General features: G+C 38.3%; 1 protein-coding gene across 1 annotated transcript; it reads right to left on the bottom strand.

Annotated features, from left to right (window-relative positions):
• Window positions 1-2427: 2427 nt before the first annotated feature.
• LOC122054867 (polyamine oxidase 3-like) lies at window positions 2428-3560 on the bottom strand. The gene is made up of 5 exons (XM_042616292.1): window positions 3534-3560; window positions 3128-3144; window positions 2911-3024; window positions 2739-2826; window positions 2428-2655 (listed from the first exon to the last, which is right to left on the bottom strand). Exons 1-5 carry the CDS (start codon window positions 3558-3560, stop codon window positions 2572-2574), a joined length of 330 nt encoding a protein of 109 aa, XP_042472226.1. The 3' UTR covers window positions 2428-2571.
• Window positions 3561-21774: the final 18214 nt, after the last annotated feature.

The following is a 21774-nucleotide window of genomic DNA, read 5'->3' as shown; positions in this document are numbered from 1 at the left end:
GATATTAAGTAGTTAGATAATCTTTCATACCATGCCCTGGGGGCTTGTTTTAGTCCATATAATGCCTTTTTTAATTTGAATACATGGTTTGGGGAGTCTAAGTCTTCAAATCCTAGAGGTTGACTTACGTAAACATCCTCCTTAATAAACCCATTTAAAAAGGCTGACTTAACATCCATTTGGTATAATTTAAACCCTTTATTTGCTGCATATGCTAATAACATTCTAATGGATTCGAGTCTGGCTACCGGAGTATAGGTTTCATCATAATCTAGGCCTTCAACTTGACTAAACCCTTTGGCTACTAGTCTAGCTTTGTTTCTTATTATCTCACCCTGATCGTCTAACTTGTTCCTAAAAACCCATTTGGTGTCTATTATTGATTTATCTAAGGGTTTAGGTACAAGGTCCCAGACTTGGTTTCTCTCAAATTGTGCTAATTCTTCTTGCATTGCAATGATCCAATCTGGATCAGGTAGGGCTTCTTCTATAGTCTTGGGTTCAATCTTAGAGATAAGAGCAATTTGACTTAGGTTTCTGTAGGATGATCTAGTTCTGACTCCTAGGTTTGGGTCACCCAGAATTTGGTCAGATGGATGAGAGGTACTTACTCTAGTTGGTCTTATCTGTGGGTCAGTCACTAGTTCTTCTGACTTATTAAAGTTAGGTAGGATTTCATCATCTTCTATAGCTCTTGGATTAATGTTAATATTTTCATTTAGATTAGGTAAATTGTTTTCTTCATCAAATATTACATTAGTTGTTTCTTCAACTTTCAAGGTGTTTTGATTATATACTCTAAAGGCTCTACTGGTTGAGGAGTATCCTAAAAATATTCCTTGGTTAGACTTAGGTGTAAATTTTCCTATGTAATCTTTAGTATTTAAAATGTGAACTTTACAGCCAAAGAATTTTAAATAGTTTAAGTTGGGAATTTTATGATAATAGAGTTCATATGGTGTTTTATTGTGAGATTTGTTTATTAAGATTCTATTTTGAATATAATTTATAGTATTTATTGCTTTAGCCCAAAATTGATGGTTTAAATTATATTCGTTCAACATAGTCCTAGCGGCTTGTTGTAGTGTTCTATTTTTACGTTCTACTAGACCATTTTGTTGGGGGATTCTAGGACATAAAAATTCATGTTGGTATCCATTTATTTTACAAAATTGGGTAAACCTATGATTTTCAAATTCTCCCCCGTGATCACTTCTTATTCTTTTGATTTTAGTAATTTTCTCATTTTCCGTTAATTTGCAAAAATTACTAAATATTTCATAGGTTTCATCTTTTGTTTTTAGGAATTTTACCCACGTGTATCTAGAGTAGTCATCAATTATCACTAAACAATATTGGTTCTTGCTTAGTGATTTGGCTCCATGTGAATCAAATAGGTCAATATGAAGGAGCTCACATATGGTGTTGGATCTTTCTAGGTTGGTTGACTTTTGGGTTGACTTGGTTTGTTTTCCTTTTTGACATGCATCACAGATTGAGTTTTCGATAAATTTTAATTTGGGCAAACCTCTAACTAGACCATTTTGACTCATTTTTGAAATGAGTCTAGTGTGAGTGTGACCCAGCCTTCTGTGCCACAGTTGGGTTTCCTCTTGTTGTGTCAGGAGACACTTTATTGAGGATATTGATAAGTCAATTGTGTAGACACTACAAGAAAAAAGCCTTACAACAACGGTTTTTCACCGTTGTCGTAGCCCCTTTCGGACTGTTGTTAAAGGCTGTGTTGTTAAAGGGGGTACTCAAAGACAACAATTTTTAAACGTTGTCTTTGAAGACAAAGACATCAGTTTTTACAACGGTGAAAAACTGTTGTCTTTTCCTTCAAAGACAACAGTTTTTCACCGTTGTCTTTGAGCGTCTACCTCTAATAACAGGGTCTTCAACAACAGTTTTAAACTATTTACGACAACAGTGAAAAACCGTTGTCTTTTTTTGATAAAAAATAAAAAAAATATTAAAATTTATTATACAATTTTCTAGTATTATAAATCATTCAAAATACTGAATTTGTAAATAAAATTTAACATATAATTTTCTAACATTCAAAAATAATATTTACAACATTCCGAAGAAATTTCAAAAGCAGCCAACAAAATGACAACGACACTATTAAAACAAAGGTAGAACAACACAACATCCTAATCCTAGAAGAGTAACACAACATCCTAATCTTGATATCCAATTTTGAAGAGTTGGATCATTTGAACTACTTTTACCATGTACAACACTAGAAGAGTAACAAAACACTGCTTCTTAATTCTCCTAATCCTTTATCTTCTTCATCCTTGCCATGTTTGCATCGTACTTGGATCGAAGTGGACCAAGTCGATAAAGAAAGAAGATAAACTAAATGCCTTCATCTTCTTCATCCTTGCTTCTTAATTCTCCTAATCCTTCATCTTCTTCATCCTTGCTTCTTAATTCTCCTAATCCTTCAAACTCCACCTGTAAGAAGAAGATAAAGAAATGTCACTTGATCTAAACTAAATGCCTATGAATAATAAAAAAATCTGAAATCTCATAAAGTAGACTTAATTCATTAATAATGCATCATATTGAATGCCTCTCCATGACTAGCTTAATAGCCTGTGCTATAGACATGTCTTCATTTGTTTCATACCTGAGTTTGTTAGCCTGTAAACGTTGAACAGTCATTTCACAAGAGAAATATTTCCAAGTTATCAGCACTGCAGATATAAGGTTAATAAAGAACTTGCCTCTTCCAGAATGGTTTCAAACACCTTACCAACTTTTTCCACTAGATCTTGAGGCACTTGATGTCCATCACCATCAAAGAGTGCGTAGCTGAAAAATAGAAGTAAATTTGTCTCCATAAGATTATAGTCTCCATGATCAGTGATATCTGTTAGTTATTCAGTTAACCATTACCTCTCCAAGTCATGATCATACAAGACAGAATTGTCACCAGAAGTTCGATAAATTGGTAGACCAAGTCTTCCAATCCAAGATGCCAATGGATTCTCGTTGCAGACACCATGCAACCTGAAGTGTCCAAATTAAAACTTCTAGTCACTGAAATTTTGAAGGCTGGCCACAATCCTCTTCAGAAGGAATGAAAACAAAAACACAAAAAAAAGAAGCATACCAGGCTGCTCCTTGGAGCTAACTTTGGTTATAAATCACTGTCACAGAAGCCAATATAATAGAAAATGATGGCAAATAAGAAAGAATTTAAGATCGGATCAGGCAAATAGCAACACTACTAAAAGATATTGCGGTCATCAAAATCAGTTTCAGCATACTACATACAGCTTGAGAATGAACCCAATGGTGGTTTTGCTCAAACTTAAAAGTTGACAGACACAACTTGCAAAGCCCTACTGTTTTAACTGAAAACATGTGCACTCTGCTATCAATTGCATTGATGCATTGACACCTCACTCATCATTTTTTATGTTGCATAACTAAAAAGTCATGCCCTACAGAGTAAACAAGATGGAACAAAATCAAGCCTAGATATAGTTCATGAGCATTATGAAAAGAACTACTACCTGGATTGCTATACCAGCAAGGCCCATTCCTATCACCCATAGGACATTATAGCCAGACATTCTCCGCCAACGAATAATTGTATCCTAAGATTGCACAACAAGCCATATAAATGCCAAATAAAACAAAGAAATAAAAGGGCAGATACAGACACAGTAACACGAGATAGAAAGTAACAAGGAAAACGTAATATAAAAGTCACCTGTATAGCAGCAGTAAGACCATGACCTATGTGAAGAGCACCTGTCACGTTTGGAGGTGGGAGGACCTATAGGAAATATATGATTGCTAAAGTAACTTATGTTATGACTAAAATGGATAGAATGAATATCAATTTTTTCTGGAAAAACAATGATAGTCATATCAGCTTGCTGCCACCTAAGAACCCATATTAGCAAGAGCTTCATTTGTTTGTGTCCACTTATTGTTTTCTCAGACTTCTCATTCAGACAATAGTTAATATCCTCTCAACCTCATGAATTTCCAAATGATGAATCTATGGGAAAGGAAAAAAAAATAGAAAACAAAAAAAAAGTTGTAGTCAAAGATAGAAAAGGAGTCATCTCAACCACACTATTTATAAATGCTATTTTTTAATCTTTTTTATCTCCTTTCCAACACCATGATTCCCTGTCTTCTGGTAATTTAGACTGCATAAGTGGGTTAGTGTTATAAGTGGAATTGCCTTGCTTCAGTCTTCTGATATAATGATGCTGCAAGAAAATTTAAGTCAATATATATATAGATATATATGTTGATGTGAAGCAGTAAAATGCAAACTAGAATATATTTTAACACCATGAAAAAAAACATAATTAATAATAAATCCAACACAAGAACAAGCAACATATTCTGTCGTGTTGTATATATATTTACCAAATGTATTTCCTTCCACATGGTTGAACTCTAAAAATAATTCAGAAAGTACCCCAATAATAAGACTGACAACAGAAAACACCCCAAACATAAAAATTTAGTTTTATTTGCAATATGACAAATAATCATGTAACTAGCTTCAGTATTCCCACAAAAAAAAGATATGTAACATAACAATATACTGATACAAAGAAAACTAAAGGGATGATCATTAAAGGAAAGAATACCTTAAATAAAATGAATTCAGAAAGTTCCCATAGGCTCTGGATTAATCCTTTAAGTTTACTTTGATCATGAGCTAAATCATTGCAGTGAATAGATTTAAATCGAAGTAGGTAAAATTCCCATTTTGGCAGCCTGTATACCTCACGAAACCCATCTGCAATTTCACACTAGAGGTTGAAATCGAGCTCTTAAAAATCTTTAAACTTGATATACTGAAAGCTGGAATAGAGCAGGAGGCTATACTCACCAGAAAAATCCAAATTGATGCTGGAAATCATTGAAAAAGGGATGAGTAGATTCAAAACTCTACTAAGCTTGAACACCAACATCTCACGACTGGAAGCCCTAAGAATCGACCTGAAATCAGTCAAAAAATTGAAGATTTTGTGACTAAAAATTTACGCAGAAATAGGTCACAAAAAGGACTCTATTTGGGCAGAAATAAGCATAAAAAATATGTAAGGAACAAAACCCCTCAAATGATTTGAAAATGAGGGAGGCGGGGAGGCGAAGGGTGTCAGTGACAGTGGCGAGTACGCAGAGAAGAAGTTTGTCCAAGAGCAGCAGAGATCTCTTCCTCCATCGCAGGTTCGTTTTCATTAGGGTTTGTGTTTGATCACTGAGTCGCATGTTGAAGAGTGCATGATATAGAGGCCTTTTAGTTGAGGCGGCAGCGACGCATATGGAAGAAGCGAACCTGAGGCCCATCTAGGATGGAAGGCAGTGGAGCATCTAGGGTTTTCGACGAGAAGATGCAGGAGGAAGAAGTAGAGGACACTTACTGTTAGTGGATTTCATGTCGGAGGTCTTGCCGGTGAGGGCGTCCTTAATGGACTCGTGGACTGCTGCTACTCCTGCGCGGCTCCGGTGAGCGAGAGATTGTGAGAAAAGAGAAAAGAGGGACGGATTGAGAAGATAAATGGGTGGAATGCGGCGGCAAAAAACTTTCGGGGAGAGGGAAAGAAAAAAACGGGGCAAAAATTGGCGAAGGGGAAAAAACGGCGAAGGAAAAAAAACACCAGTATTCAACATCACTTAATCGACAACGGCTTTTAAAAACTGTTGACGTAATCCCAAAAGAAAGCCCACATAGACAACAGTTTTCAAAAACTGTTGTTGTAGCATTTAAAAACCGTTGTTGTAGTCTTAAAAAAACATAAATAGACAACGATTTTTAAAAACCGTTGTCGTAGGCCAAAAAAATTGCTAAAAGACAACGGTTATTGTTAAAACCGTTGTTAAAAGGCAAAAAGACAACGGTTTGGTATAAAACCGTTATCGTTTGAGTGTTGTTGTAAGGCTTTTTTCTTGTAGTGAGATGTTATTTTTTCTAAGTCCTTTAAGTTTAATTTCTGGGTTTTCAATATTTTTAACTAGACATCCAGATTTATCAAAATTGACTAGGTATCCGCTGTCACACAATTGACTTATACTTAGTAAATTAAAGTTAAAATTTTCAACCAATAAAACATTTAGAATAATGAAATCGGAACTAAGTTCAATATTACCTTTTCTGATTACTTTAAGTTTATCGTCGTTGTCGAATGCAACTGATCCTAGACTCTTGTACTTGAGTTTGGTAAACTTCAACTGTAACGACCCGCCTCCTACTGACTAGGCTGCGAGGCCGGTCGCTACAGTTATGCTGTGCTGGACTATTAATGCGGAATGAAAACTAGCTAATTTAAAATTTTACTGAACTAAATGCTGTAAAGTTTAACTTAGTGTTCTGGGTGTACCTAGGAGTTGTACACATGCTAGGGGAGGTGTTTACAACTGGTAATAAACTTCGGATCGATTCACAGACCGATCTACTGATACTGGCACGGTAGGAAACTCCGGATCGTTCAACCGATCGATCCATAAACTACACCGCAATCCTGTACGCTACTAGATCGGTCTGCCGACCGATCCAGCTGGTCCCTGATCAGTCAATGAGACCGATCAGTGGCTTACTGATCGGTCTGCTGACCGATCAGTGAGCCACTTTTCTTTTTTTCACGACCCAGCTCCTGATCGATCCATGGATCGATCAGGGAACGAACAAAAAGTTCTGTTCGCAGAAACCAGGTCCCTGATCGGTCTACCGACCGATCAGAGACTCCCTGATTGGTCTGCTGATCGATCAGGGGTTTCTGATTTCGTATCAGGCCCCTGATATCAGCACTGATCCGTGCCAAAGTCATTACACAACACTATGAAAGCTAAGAGAAATATTCTACTAGGTAATGGCTAACATACTAAACATGATTGAGGCATAGAATACTAATCCATGGCATGTAAACATATGGAAACCAAAGCTAACAAGGCTTTAAACTGTTTTCTTGCTAACTAACAGAAACATAAGGTAACGCTTGCTATAAGTACTAATGCATACTGAACACGTTCTAATGCATAATAAAATAAAACTAGATCCCTAGGATCTTTATTCCAGTTCCTTCCACACACATCTTGATCTGCATTGACCTCCAGCCTCCATTGCTAGTCCATTTTCCTTTTACCTGTATCTGCAGTATAAGGAAAATAGTATCTGTAAGCTAAAAAGCTTAGTAAGAAACCATCTACCTCACTAAAACATGCATACGATGTAAATATGATTTTAAATCATGCTGTTTGAAAGGATATGCTAAGTATACTGAATAAACTAAATATGACATGGCATATAAGCATACAATCATGGCATATCTAGAGCTGAACATGATATCAATCACATGGTATCAATAAAGAACTAAGCTGATACTAAAAATTGAGCTACTGCTAGGACTGTACTGAATTCACGAACTAATTTGTGAAAGGTTGGAAACCATATACATATAATAAGTGAAAATACTAAACATGCTGCTGATTGCTGTGCGCGCATCCCTAACTAGACCCGGGATTGCAAGTTCCGAATCTAGTAGGGTTTACTAGGTTAGCTAAACCTAGGGACGACTATGGGAGCCCAACCCAATGGATATCTAATCCAGTACAGTGCCACTGAAAAGTAAAATACTTAAATAGCTAATACTATTTTGCTGAATCTAGGTTATCTGAACCTAGAACTAGGTTGTCTGAACCTAGAGGCGACTATGGGAGCCCACCCATTTGGACATCTAGTCTCGTAAAAGCTGAAATAAAAACTAATCATGCTAACTAACATGTTCTATGGCATTTAACTAAATGCCCACTGTATCACAAGGCTGTGCTAGGCATTTTGTCGAGCATTTGGCACTCTCCAACCCTCCTCTCGATCAAGGAGACCACCTCTAGGCACCCAGCATCGTCTAAACCCCTATCTACAGAGGATACACGTGCTCGGCCCATCTAGAGATGCTCACTAATCCCTAAATCTGTGAGAAGAGTTAAAATACACCCTATATGCTGACAAAATTCAATAAACTAATCTACTGCATAAAAGAAAACACGCGAGAGCTACTTATACTGCAGGTGAGGGGTTTCTTACCTTGTGTGCTAGATTTCTTACAAATCTAATCGCTAGAAATTCCGGTGGAGATGACTTCTCGACGATTCACTCGCGTCCACGTGCTCTACTCGCGGAGGGGAACGTCCTCGTGCCGGAGTTATCGCCGGAAGATGTCCTTGGGGCCCTAGGGAGAGAACCCTAGGTCTCCTTGTGGTTTGTTTGGGCGCCGAGAGGAAGAGGGAGGAGAGGGGCGGCGTGAGGTCTCGGTGGAGAGGGTTTTTGCCGAACAAAAAATAAACCCAAACCAACTTATGTTTTCCTATTTATATTAAGTGGGTATTTTGGCCCAACTCAATTATAAATATGTTTGATTCTCCTTTCTCTCAGCACGACCCTGCTGGGTTCACTGGTTACTAAGGCTAACTAAAGGTTTAGCGGACCCGAGAGGTCCCGGGTTCGATTCCCGCTTAAGCCATTTTACTTTTCTAATAATTTTTGCTACTTCCGCTACTCGGAAAATTCCGGAAAAATATCTAATAATTCCAGAAAAATCATAAAATATTCCTAAAATAGTTTTGAGAATTTTCGGGTGTTACATCAACTTATCTCCAGTCATATGTCTGGAGCATCCACTATCCAATATCCATTGATCCAATTCCTACACATGAAATAGTTGAATTGGTTTCCTTTTAATGGATTTAAAAATAGTGTGATTGAAGTAGACTCCTTAGATTTTCTATTTTATTCTATTGTATTCAAGGTAATTTAGCAAACACTTAAACTTATGGTTATTAACGTTTTGAAATTTAAGTTTTTTTTTTTTAAATAATTTTCAAATTTAAGTTTTTAAAATAATTTTGAAATTTAAGATTTTAAAATAATTTTGAAATTTAAGATTTTAAAATAATTTTGAAATTTAAGTTTTTAAAATAATTTTGAAATTTAGGATTTTAAAATAATTTTGAAATTTAAGTATTTAAAATAATTTTAAAATTTAGGTTTAAAATAATTTTGAAATTTAGGTTTTTAAAATAATTTTAAAATTTAAGTTTAAAAGAATTTTGAAATTTAAGTTTTTAAAATAATTTTGAAATTTAAGATTAAAATAATTTTGAAATTTAAGTTTTTAAAATAATTTTGAAATTTAAGTTTTAAAATAATTTTGAAATTTAAGTTTTAAAATAATTTTGAAATTTAAGTTTTTAAAATAATTTTGAAATTTAAGATTTTAAAATAATTTTGAAATTTAAGTTTTTAAAATAATTTTGAAATTTAAGTTTTTAAAATAATTTTGGAATTTAAGTTTAAAATAATTTTGAAATTTAGGTTTAAAATAATTTTGAAATTTAGGTTTAAAATAATTTTGAAATTTAGGTTTTTAAAATAATTTTGAAATTTAAGTTTAAAATAATTTTGAAATTTAGGTTTTTAAAATAATTTTGAAATTTAAGTTTAAAATAATTTTGAAATTTAGGTTTAAAATAATTTTGAAATTTAGGTTTTTAAAATAATTTTGAAATTTAAGTTTAAAATAATTTTGAAATTTAAGTTTAAAAGAATTTTGAAATTTAGGTTTAAAATAATTTTGAAATTTAGGTTTTTTAAAATAATTTTGAAATTTAAGTTTTTAAAATAATTTTGAAATTTAAGTTTTTTAAAACAATTTGAAAGTTCAAATAATTTAATTAATTTAATTTTAATTTCTTAGTTATCTCACCCGATCTAGATTGTCAATCAAGGAATCCTATAATTATTGTGAGATGAATTGTTGAATTTAAGGGTCTGGTTTAACTTTGTGTTAGATTCAGGATTAGCTTTGGGTTCAACAAGTAACTATTCTTTGGATAAACTTCTGGGCTATGGTGAGTCACTCGGAGATTATTAAAGTAATCATGCCTTCGAGGTTTTCCAAATAGTCCTACCCATTGAACTTAATACTAATCCTTGGTCTAACTAGTTAGGATCCATTTAAGGGTAGCTTCGGTCAGTTCCACTTGGCCAAATGCACCAGGTCGAAGCCATATCTTCCTAGACATGCGATGCCCAAGTTTCCCTAACGTACTATCATCCAAAAACTTCACCGGTACTGTGGTTCAAGTTAAACTCAACCCGTTCTCAAACTAGCCTAAATTACGCTGCCGGGTAATCTATTCTTGTTTTACCCATTTCGGGTAAATTAGGTTCAGTTACCCTGTCGGGTAGTTCAGTTGGAGGTGCCAGCTAGTTTGGATCTGGCATCTATTTTTGAATTTTATAATTTAATTTTAAATTTTTAATTTGATTTTGAATTTTAAATTTATAATTTAATTTGATTTTGAATTTTGAATTTTGAATTTATAATTTAATTTCGAATTTTTAATTTGATTTTGAATTTTGAATTTTAAATTTATAATTTAATTTCGAATTTTTAATTTGATTTTGAATTTTGAATTTTAAATTTATAATTTAATTTTGAATTTTTAATTTGATTTTGAATTTTAAATTTTAAATTTATAATTTATATTTTAATTTCGAATTTTTAATTTGATTTTGAATTTTGAATTTTAAATTTATAATTTAATTTCGAATTTTTAATTTGATTTTGAATTTTGAATTTTGAATTTATAATTTAATTTCGAATATTTAATTTGATTTTGAATTTTGAAATTTAAATTTATAATTTATATTTTAATTTCAAATTTTTAATTTGACTTTCCCTAGATCATATCCTTGATATGGTCTATTGAGGTAGTGTATTTGATCCTTCGGAACCCAGTATTGGCCAAGTCCAACTTGATTGATCAATTTGGACTTGGGGACCCATGCTTGGACTGATTTACTATTTCGTTTGTTTATTAAGGATAGATAAGATCTATATTTCTTCTTGCTTTTATATCCCAGCCCAGTTTTGTTGTAAACGGCTCTTTGTGTCCCAAGAATTAGGTCAAGATTCTTGGAACCTAAAGAAAACCGTTCTAAGATATCTTTTAAATCCTTGACTTGATGTTTCAAACTTGAATTTTCTTCCTCAAGTTTTTGAACTTGAGTTGAATCTTCAGTCTGAACTTGATTAGGTAAGGATTCAGAGATAGTCACTTCTTTATGGACAAAAATTTCCTTTAGAAGTGACTTAATCTTAAGGTTCGATTTAGCTAATTTGCGAAGTAAATAATTAACTAAATTATTAAGTCTAGGAATACTTACAGCGGAGTCTGGCCCTTCGGAAATGGATGTGGATCCGTGGCTTCACTCGGACTCGGCCTCCGACTCGCTCTCAGATTCGATGATTTGGTCTCGGGCCATCATTGTGAGCAAACTCGTCTGATCGAGTTCGTCGTCGTTATCCTCCGAAGAAGATTCGTCCCACGTTGCTTTCAGGGCCTTCTTTCTTCTTTGCTTTTTGGCCTCCTTTTGGTTGGGACAGTTGGCTTTGATATGCCCTTTCTGGTTGCACCCATAACAGGTAACTTCAAATTTTGTTTTCGGACTAGGTTGGGCCTCCTTGAATTGAACTGCCTTCTTCAGATCTTTCTTGTTGAAGCCCTTCTTCTTCTTGTAGAGCCTCTTTACGAGGTTCACAAGTTCGTTGGTCAGTTCGTCTTCTGAGTCTTCTGAGTCGGGTTCGTCTTCTGATTCCGGTTCGATTTTTCGCCGGGATCTCGATTCACGCGTTTTACTTGTCCCTGCAAGCAAAGCTACACCTTTCTCGGATGGCTGTGCATTAGTTTGTTCTTGAAGTTCAAATTCACTAAACAATTCATCTAACTTTAAAGTAGATAAGTCCTTGGAGACTTTGTAGGCATCTACCATTGATGCCCACAATGTGCTCCTCGGAAACGAATTTAGTGCGTACCTTATGACGTCCCGATTCTCTACCTTTTGTCCGATTCCGTGGAGAGAATTGAGGATGTCTTGAATGCGCGCGTGTAGTGAACTTGCCGTTTCACCTTCCTTCATTTTTAGATTATACAATTTATTGAATAATAGATCACGCTTACTTACTTTGGTATCGGTGGTCCCTTCATGAAGCTCGATCAGCTTCTCCCATAGCTTCTTGGCACTTGAGAACGGACTAACCCGGTTTAGCTCCTCCTTTGTTAGTCCGCACTGGAGGGTACAAGTTGCTCTGGCATTTGCTTCCACTTTCTTGATCAGTGCTGGTTCCCAATCCTCGCAAGGAGTAGGATTGCCATCTTTATCTATTGGCAGATCCAAACCAGTCTTGACGATCATCCACGTCTCGAACTGGATCTTCAGAAAGTTTTCCATTCTGCCCTTCCAGTAACCAAAGTCTTCTCCGGTGAAGAGTGGGGGCCAGGCTGTACTGTAGCCTTCTTGTAGAGCCATTTTAAAATAACTATGAAGAAAAAGAATGACAAGAAAATCCCAGGACTTGGTCCTGGATTAGTAGTGTGGGAAGTATATAAAAGACTCACGAACTCGAGTGGTGTTGCACCAACTCCGAGCAGAAAATCGATTCGAGAAAAAGAATTAGAATATAGCTATGAGGCTAAATTCTAATTTACTCCGAAAAAATCTAAAAATTCCACGAGAAAATTGTCTTGAATGGTGGTTGCACTGATTCAAAACGACCCCGCTCTGATACCAATTGTTGGATCGAGAAGAGCTAGAGGGGGGGTGAATAGCGCTCGTGGCTATTTCGTTCGATTCGTAAAATACTCAAGTAAAAACGCAGCGGAATAAACAGAGAACAAGCACACAGAGACAGGAGGATTTTACTTCGTTCGGAGCCTAAGGCGACTCCTACTCGAAGGCCCGCGATCCTTGATCGCTTCCGGTGGGCAACAACTATATGTTCGAAAGTATACAAAGATGATTTACAAGTAATGCAGTAAATAATCTTATACCGACAATGGAAAAATACTAAGTTGAAGCTTCGAGTTATCGGTGTCGAGTTGCAGCACTTCGGGACGAGTTCGTTAGCAGCTAAATGCAGAAGGAAGACTTGAATGTTATATTTTCAAGCTGCTGGTCGAATCCCCTTTATAAACAGTGTTCAAGGCGCCTTAAACCCCTCCAAGGTGCCTCCAGGCTGGCCGCATCACCCGCGTGGATCAGAATCGACCTGGTCGAATTCTATCCTGTTTAAGGCACCTCCAACCTCTCCAAGGCGCCTTCATAATCTTGTTCAAGGCGCCTTAAGCCTATCCAAGGCGCCTTGAAGCTTGCTTCGCAGCCAGCTTAGGTTTTGCACCCGAGGCGCCTCCAAGCTCCATGGAGGCGCCTCGGACACTGTTCATCCGAGGTTAATCTTTGCACTTTGGTCCCTGCAAGATACATTAACCCCAAATATACCCTGCAGCACAAAGTTAGCACATAAAACATAATAGAGGTGATAATGACAGTCTCTGGACTGTCCGAGTCTGACTTCGGGTTTCCGCCCGGAAACCCTAGGTCGACCCGACGCCTACTGTTCGTTCTACGGGGAACGCGTCCTCACATACTCCACTCAGGAGATTTACCTGTTGCCAGTGCGATTCTCCAGATTGACTGGACTTTTGCTCAGCACTCGACGCTTCCGGACTTTCTGCTGGACATCCGCTTCCCGGCTAGTCCAGTCTTTCACCTGGTTCGCGACACCAAGACTTTTCACCTAGGGTTACCACCCCCTAGGACTTTTTGCCTGAAGTCATCGACCTGCCAAGACTTTCCGCATAGGGTTACCACCCCCTAGGGTTTATCCCTTTGCCTAACCACAGTTAGGACTTTCCTGAAACACTCATTCAACATGTTAGATACAAAACATCTTAACTTTGAATTCTTTGCCATTATCAAAACACGAGTTCGATCGTCGGATGCTTCCTGCACCAACAGAAACAACATGTAAGTACCGCATAGATAACGAAATGCATTAGGGGCGAACTGCTGCAAAGGAATATCAAAATACCGACTTATCTCAATCAAGAAAGGAGGAATGGGGAACCTTAAGCCCCCTATCAACTGGTCCCTGAAAAAAGTCACGCAGTTATCAGGGGGATGATGAGGTCGATCATTCGGTGTGGGGAGTATGATTCTATATTCCCTAGGAATTTCATATTGACGATGGATGGATAATCTAGCATTCTTATCAAAGGTAGAAGACATATGGACATACCAAGGAGCAATTATTTCCGCAGCCATGGACAAAAGTATAGTCTAGTGAAACAACAGGTTACTTACTGAGGACAAGAAAAGAGATCGTCGAGAAACGATGAACCCAAGGATATGGTTGAAGGCAGCAACAAGAAAAGAACTCTAGAGAAGAAAAAAGCAAGGACAAGGTTTAAAAAGGAGACGAAGGGTTTAGGGTTTGAAAAGTGCACAACTGTCGTCAGATCAAGACACTGGTATCTCAGCAGACGCTGAGGATCGCAATAGAAAGGCAAAAGACCTACGTGACGTGGCGGTCAGGAAAAAGTATGGGCCATACCATCATAAAAACATTCACATCGGATGTGATAGGTCGGATCACACTGGGGTTGGTAGTGTCTCGGGGTACGTTTCTAACACTCTCTCACCTAGAGGGGAACCAATCACTTGCTAGGAAGTTTCGGAAGAAGGCGTGATTAACCAGACATGAAAAAGTGAAAAGTCCGATTTTCTTGATTAAAGTCCAAGCTAAGGACAAAAACATTTAAGGATGAAGATTTAGGCGAATGACAGATTTCAAATTAACGTCCTTATGAAATACAAACTAATATTGATCGAAATATTGTTATATTAGCCGATATGATTTTAATTATAAAATTAGTCATGATATAAAAGTATGCCAATAGTTAAGACAGCCTCGGTCATGATAAATGATACATATGTAGAATACAGCATTACATTTACTCTTGTAAATTACAGAAGGATTCCATAGAATCATTTAATTCAATACAAGAGTCCATTGTTACACTTAGAATCTGATCAAATACGTAACGATACATTTTCCCTCAGAACAGTAAGCCTCAGACAAATAACAAAGTTTACAAACACAAGTTCTCACAACACTTAGAAAATTTCAGTCCCACCGGATTCAAACTTACCATGGAGCAGAGATGGAAATATCTCACTTCGCCCAGGCTTGTCAAGGCTCATAAGTGGCAATATTTTGCCCGGGACGAAGAAAGCAACAAAAACAGAAAAGCTCAAGGGCGACGAGACAGGGAAACATTTATTCATTCCATGATGGAAAAGTAAATGTAAAAACCACTTCCCCTCTCAAGCCCTAGAGCTCGGCCAGTGAAGCAACCAAGTATAGCCCAAAGGTAACGTGTGTTGTGCCCTTCACACAGCACCCCTGGGTCATTTGGCTGCCCCTCTATGAGTAGCAAAAATCTCTCTGAAGTCCCTTGAGTCCTTCAGAGCATCCGTGTCTTTGGATGAAAAATCTGAACTGTGAAGCTTCCTTTCTTAAGACGATCCCTTGAACCCCTGATGTAGCCGAAGCAAAAATACCAATAAACTCATATATAGATCTCACCTTGTCCGACAAAAGTTGCCCCCAAAGAGGAGAATCCACAACCATGGCCTTAGCAATAAAAGGTGGCAAGGAAGGAAAAGAGCTGAGATGGGTTGTGGATGAAGAGAAGGTTGTAGCCCTATTTAAAGGAGTAAAAGGTTCACAGGAGTGCTATACTTGAGTTAGAGGGACAGTTGTACATAAAATCTGTGAGGTCATTTCAATATTTGGAGCAGAGTCACGGGTAGGAAAAGACAAAACCAGACTTATGTCTAGTCAGTCGTCTACACCTCCTTCGACTAGACTTGAAGGGAAGGTTAGTGATATGGGTAAGGTTTTATAGGTACCTGATAAGAAGATAAAAGGGGGGTAAGGAAATTAAGAAGATAGGCTAATATCGGTCGAGACATACCTCCCAGGCGGAGTTAGGCTAATATCGGCCGATACATACTCCCCAGGCAGAGTTAGGATAATATCGGTCGGGACTTGCCTTCCAGGCGGAGTTAGGTTAATATCGACCGAGACATACTCCTCAAGCAAAGTTAGGCTAATATCGGTCGGGACCTGCTTTCCAGGCGGAGTTAAGTTAATATCTGCCAAGATATACCTCCCAGGCGGAGTTAGGTCTATATCGACCAGGACATACCTCTCAGACAAAGTTAGGTTAATATCGACCGAAACATACTCCCCAGGCAGAGTTAGGCTAATATCGGTCGGGACCTGCCTTCCAGGTGGAGTTAGGTTAATATCGTCCGAGACACACTCCCCAGGTAGAGTTAGGCTAATATCGGTCGGGACATGCCTTCCAAGCGGAGTTAGGTTAATATCTGCCAAGACATACCTCCCAGGCGGAGTTAGGTCTATATCGACCAGGACATACCTCTCAGACAAAGTTAGGTTAATATCGGCCGAAACATACTTCCCAGGCAGAGTTAGGCTAATATCGGTCGGGACCTGCCTTCCAGGCAGAGTTATGTTAATATCGGCCAAGACATACTCCCCAGGCAGAGTTAGGCTAATATCGGTCGGGACCTGCCTTCCAGGCGGAGTTAGGTTAATATCTGCCAAGACATACCTCCCAGGCGGAGTTAGGTCTGTATCGACCGAGACATACCTCTCAGATAAAGTTAGGTTAATATCAGCCTAAACATACTCCCCAGGCAGAGTTAGGCTAATATCGGCCGAGACATGCCTCTAGGAGGAATCAGGTGTATATCGGCCGAAACATACTTCTCAAGAGTAAGATTTGCATTAACTGACATATACCTCAAAGGAGGTAGGATAATACCGGCCGGGACATACCTCCCAGGGGAAGTTAGGCTAATATCGGTCGGGACCTGCCTTCCAGGAGAAGTCAAGATCGGTCGATTGACCCATGATTGGGAAAGACACTTGAAAGAATATAGTGACTTCGATTGATATAAGGAACATTGATAGATAGAATTAATTACAATAAGAGGGGTGAAATGATGATTAATGGAGATATTTATAGTATATAACTATATGACAGAAAATATATATTTTGGAGGGAAATGTGTTTTCATATTATTTTGCAGGTGCTAAACGACAAAGGATGGTACATCTGGGGTACAAAAAAGATTCCTTAAAAGTGATTCACCACAAGTACACAGCTGACGTCATCTCATAACAAACTCTAACAAACCGGGGTCCACTTCATGACTACGGAGGTTATATGAAGTGGTATAAAAGGGGGAATCCTCTCCGTTGGCTAGGTAAGTTCACAAGTTCACATCATTGCACATATTCATAACCCTAATTTCCAGCTACTGTTCATCGTCTCCCTCTTTCTTCCACACTAAGAGAGATCACTGACTTGAGCGTCAGAGGGCTTAGCTAGGGATTCCCACCTCGGTCTTAGGTCACTGACGATAGTGTTGGCTGATCTCTTGTGCGCAGGAGGTCCTGGAAGCTCTGGAGCGGGGTTGTTCTTCAATTGGATTTCTTTCTCGGCATGGGATCTTTGTAAGAAGGAGGCATTTGGTGACTCTATTCTTCCCGATCTGCTTTGGGTTTCTCGAATCAGTATTCTCTAGGCATTATTCTTCGCTAGCAGCACTATTCTCCATTAGCAGTGGGTTTCTTCTCCCGGCTCTCCATCTTGTCCAGCTTCTCAGACAGGATCAGCATACATGATCGATCCTATGGCTGAAGCATAAGGGATCTGATCCATGCGGTCTCTCTCCTCTCTAGAAGAGGGACCCTAAGTCTTCGAAAGACTCACGCCATGTGACATCGGTAGAAATCCCTTCTTGGAGTTCTACATGGCAAACCGAAGGAGTACCTTGTCAATATATGTACTCTGACTTAGGCCAAGCAATCTCTTAGATCTATCTCTATAGATCTGTATCCCTAGGATGCGAGATGCCTCACCTAAGTCCTTCATTGAGAAGCAACACCCTAGCCAGGTCTTGACAGACTGAAGCATAGGGATGTCCTTCCCAATGAGTAGTATGTCATCCACATACAATATGAGGAAGACAACTATATCCCCTACAACCTTCTTGTAGACACAAGGTTCATCTTCATTCTTGATGAAACCAAACTGTTTGATTGCATCATCGAATCGAATATTCCAGCTTCGAGAAGCTTGCTTTAGTCCATAAATGGACTTATGCATCTTGCATACTCGGCTAGTATGCTTTGGATCTACAAAACCCTCAGGTTGTGTCATGTACACATCCTCGAGTAGGTTTCCATTCAGAAACGCGGTTTTGACATCCATCTGTCAGATCTCGTAATCGTGGAAAGCTGCAATAGCAAGCATGATCCGAATGGACTTAAACATCGCTACTGGTGAAGAGGTTTCATCATAGTCAATACTATGAATCTGCTTGAAACCTTTAGCTACCAAGCGACCCTTATAGATAAGTCAATCCATGTCAGTCTTTCTCTTAAAGACCCACTTACACCCTATGGGTTTTACCCCTTCAGGTGGATCAACCAAAGTCCATACTTGGTTGGTGTACATGGATTCCATTTCGGATCTCATGGCTTCTAGCCATTTCTCAGAATCTGGTCTCATCACAGCTTCCTGATAGGTGGTAGGCTCATCCTCTATGAGCACAACATCATCATGGTCAGACAAGAGAAATGAGTATCTCTCAGGCTGACGATGTACCCTATCAGACCTGCGAAGAGGTATGTCTACTTGAACTGGTTGTTCTTCCTCAACTCTTTGTGGAACAACATCATCCACAACACTTTGTGGTTCCAGTTCAACTTCCATCGAGGCTTCAGTGCTAGGATCCGCATCTTGAACTTCTTCAAGATCGAATGTACTCCCACTAGTCTTTCTAGAAACAAAGTCCCTTTCTAGAAAGACTCCAGTCTTTGCCATAACTATCTTGTGCTGACTGGAAATGTAGAAGTAATATCCCTTAGTTTCCTTGGGATATCCAATGAAATAGCACTTGTCAGATTTGGGTCCTAATTTGTCTGAGACTTGACGTCTAACGTAAGCCTCACAACCCCAAATCCTCATGAAAGACACCTGGGCATCTCTCCCAGTCCATATCCTATATGGTGTCTTTATCACGGCCTTGGATGGAACTCGGTTGAGTATAAAAGTTGTCGTGTCTAGAGCATAACCCCAAAGGTATGTCGGAAGATCTGTGTGACTCATCATAAATCGTACCATATCTAATAGGGTACGATTCCTCCTTTCGGATACACCATTCCATTGTGGTGTTCCAGGAGGAGTGAGTTGGGATAGAATCCCACACTCAGCTAGATAGTCACGAAACTCATGGCTAAGGTATTCTCCACCTCGATTTGATCGAAGTATCTTAATACTCTTGCCAAGCTGGTTCTATACTTCATTCTTGAATTCTTTGAACTTTTCAAAGGATTCTGACTTATGTGTCATCAAGTACACATAACCATATCTACTGAAGTCATCAGTAAATGTGATGAAGTACCTTTAACCGCCTCTAGTAGCGACATTGAAAGGGCCACATACATCACTATGTATAAGTCCTAACAAATCGGTCGCTCTCTCACTGTGCCCACTAAAGGGAGTCTTGGTCATCTTGCCTCGTAGGCATGACTCGCATATCTCATATGATTCAAAATCAAATGAGTCAAGCAAACCATCCTTATGGAGCTGGGATAAGCGCTTGTCATTTATATGACCTAAGCGACAGTGCCAGAGGTAGGTTTGGTTCATGTTATTTGACTTGAATCTCTAGGTATTTATGTTATAGATAGGGCTCTCAAGGTCTAGAATATAGAGTCCGTTCATCAGAGGTGCACTACAATAGAACATATCGTTTAAATAGACAGAACAACATTTGTTCTTTATTGTAAATGAAAATCCTTTCTTGTCCAAACAAGAAACTGAAATTATGTTCTTAGTCAAGGCAGGCACATAACAACAATCATCTAATTCTAGTACAAGCCTAGAGGGTAGAGATAGATAGTAAGTTCCTACAGCAAAAGCAGCAACCCGTGCTCCATTGCCTACTCGTAGGTCTACCTCACCCTTCGTCAATGCCCTGCTATTTCTCAGCGCTTGTACATTAGTACAAATGTGCGAAGCACATCCGGTATCTAATACCCACGATGAAGAAACAGAGAGGTTGACTTCTATAACATGTATACCTGAAGTAGAAATCTTATTTCTCTTCTTCTTAAGATCTTCCAGGTATTCTTTGGAGTTCCTCTTCCAGTGCCTTGCTTGTCCTTGATATAGGTGAAAAAGATGTTCAACTATATCGTAAGCACCCATCAACTCATGTTGCTTCTGAAGCTCAGAGTTCATGGTCGCGAGAATAAGACAGGACACATCTAATGCGTCATCTTGATGCTTCTTGTAAGCATCTCAGTCTGCTCGCGTGGCAGTGGCAGGAGGAGCCTCCGGAATGGGCTGCTCCAGAATGTACTGTTTACGTTCTTGGGTGAGAACTATTCTCAGGTTCCTGTACCAGTCCAGGAAATTTGCTCCGTTGAGCTTGTCCTTCTCAAGAACAGATCGCAAAGAGAAAGTGTTCGTATTTGACATCATGGTTATCTACAACAGAAAAATATAGAAAATAAATATCATATTCTTTTAATCATTTAATTAGGCCTTTAACTAAATGATGCTCACACTGAATTCTATAATTCATGTGGGACAAGATCCACATCATAATAACCCTTGAGTTAGCTTTGGCTAATACGCCCAAGACTTAGTATGATCGGTAGGTAACGATTACCAATTACATCTCTATGCAACTCTTGTTTATAGGATCAAAAATCCGCATTTATATTAAAACTCGAGTTAGCTTTGGCTAATATGCCCAAGAGTTAATATAAACGTGATTTTGACCGATCTACCAACCATTGGATAATGCCTATAGTTAAACTCGATCCAATTGAGTTAACTAGTTACTCAATCTAATTGAGTTGTACTCACCCATGCGTTGATAGGAGGGACCAAGATTGTCCCTCCGTACCCTACTAAGATAGTATGTGTTGCTCTGCTTTGGCAAATTCAACAACAACATGCGATCGAGGTAGTGGTAGGTATCACGGCATGGTAGGCATTACGAGTTGTCGTGATTTAGATCTAATCTAAACGATGATGCATATCATATACTCGATAGATCTTATCTAATCAAAGGGTGCATCATGTGCACGACTTAGATCTAATCTAATCGTTAGCCACTAATTAATTACTTAATTAACTAGCATGCATCACATACACACAAAAGCAATTAATTAAATAATTTTGTGATTAAGTCATGGCCCTACTACGATCTTCTCAAGCCAATGAGAAGATCGGATGGTCAACCTAAGGTCAACTGCTTCACAAGCGCCTTCCTTTTGACCACCTTGTGTTGCTCGCGCCTTCCTCGTAACTCCGTCTTGAGTGGACCTTCCACCGCTTCAAAATTTACATTACATTTTGAAACTCAAGTTACATTCGAGTCTAAATCTAATTTACAACCAGAATATAAATAGGGAGGCACGACGCGCAGGTCGCGTATCAAATACAGCACACACAAACACATGACGGCACGCAGGCCGTATTATAAATTATAACACAAATCCAATCATATTGGGTCTTTTTGGGCCATTACTATCACAAAAATAATATATAATTCTAAATTATATATTTTCATAATTTTTTTGTAATTTTTCATAATTTTTACAAATTTTTATGAGTAAAATTTTCTCGGCGGTCCCAATTAGCGATTTCGGGCGCAATCGCGGAATGAATCCCCTTGCGGGGCCAGGGGCAGTGCCCCTACCCGCGATCTAACCATCGCGAGGGTTCCTTTGTGTTCCAACAGTGCCTTAGCCCGCTGTCCCAAAA

The sequence above is a fragment of the Zingiber officinale genome, chromosome 3B, assembly GCF_018446385.1.
Source record: "Zingiber officinale cultivar Zhangliang chromosome 3B, Zo_v1.1, whole genome shotgun sequence".
In the NCBI taxonomy this organism is placed as follows: domain Eukaryota; kingdom Viridiplantae; phylum Streptophyta; class Magnoliopsida; order Zingiberales; family Zingiberaceae; genus Zingiber; species Zingiber officinale.
Note: the sequence above shows the minus strand (reverse complement) of the source record. Positions and strands in the feature narration are given on the sequence as shown.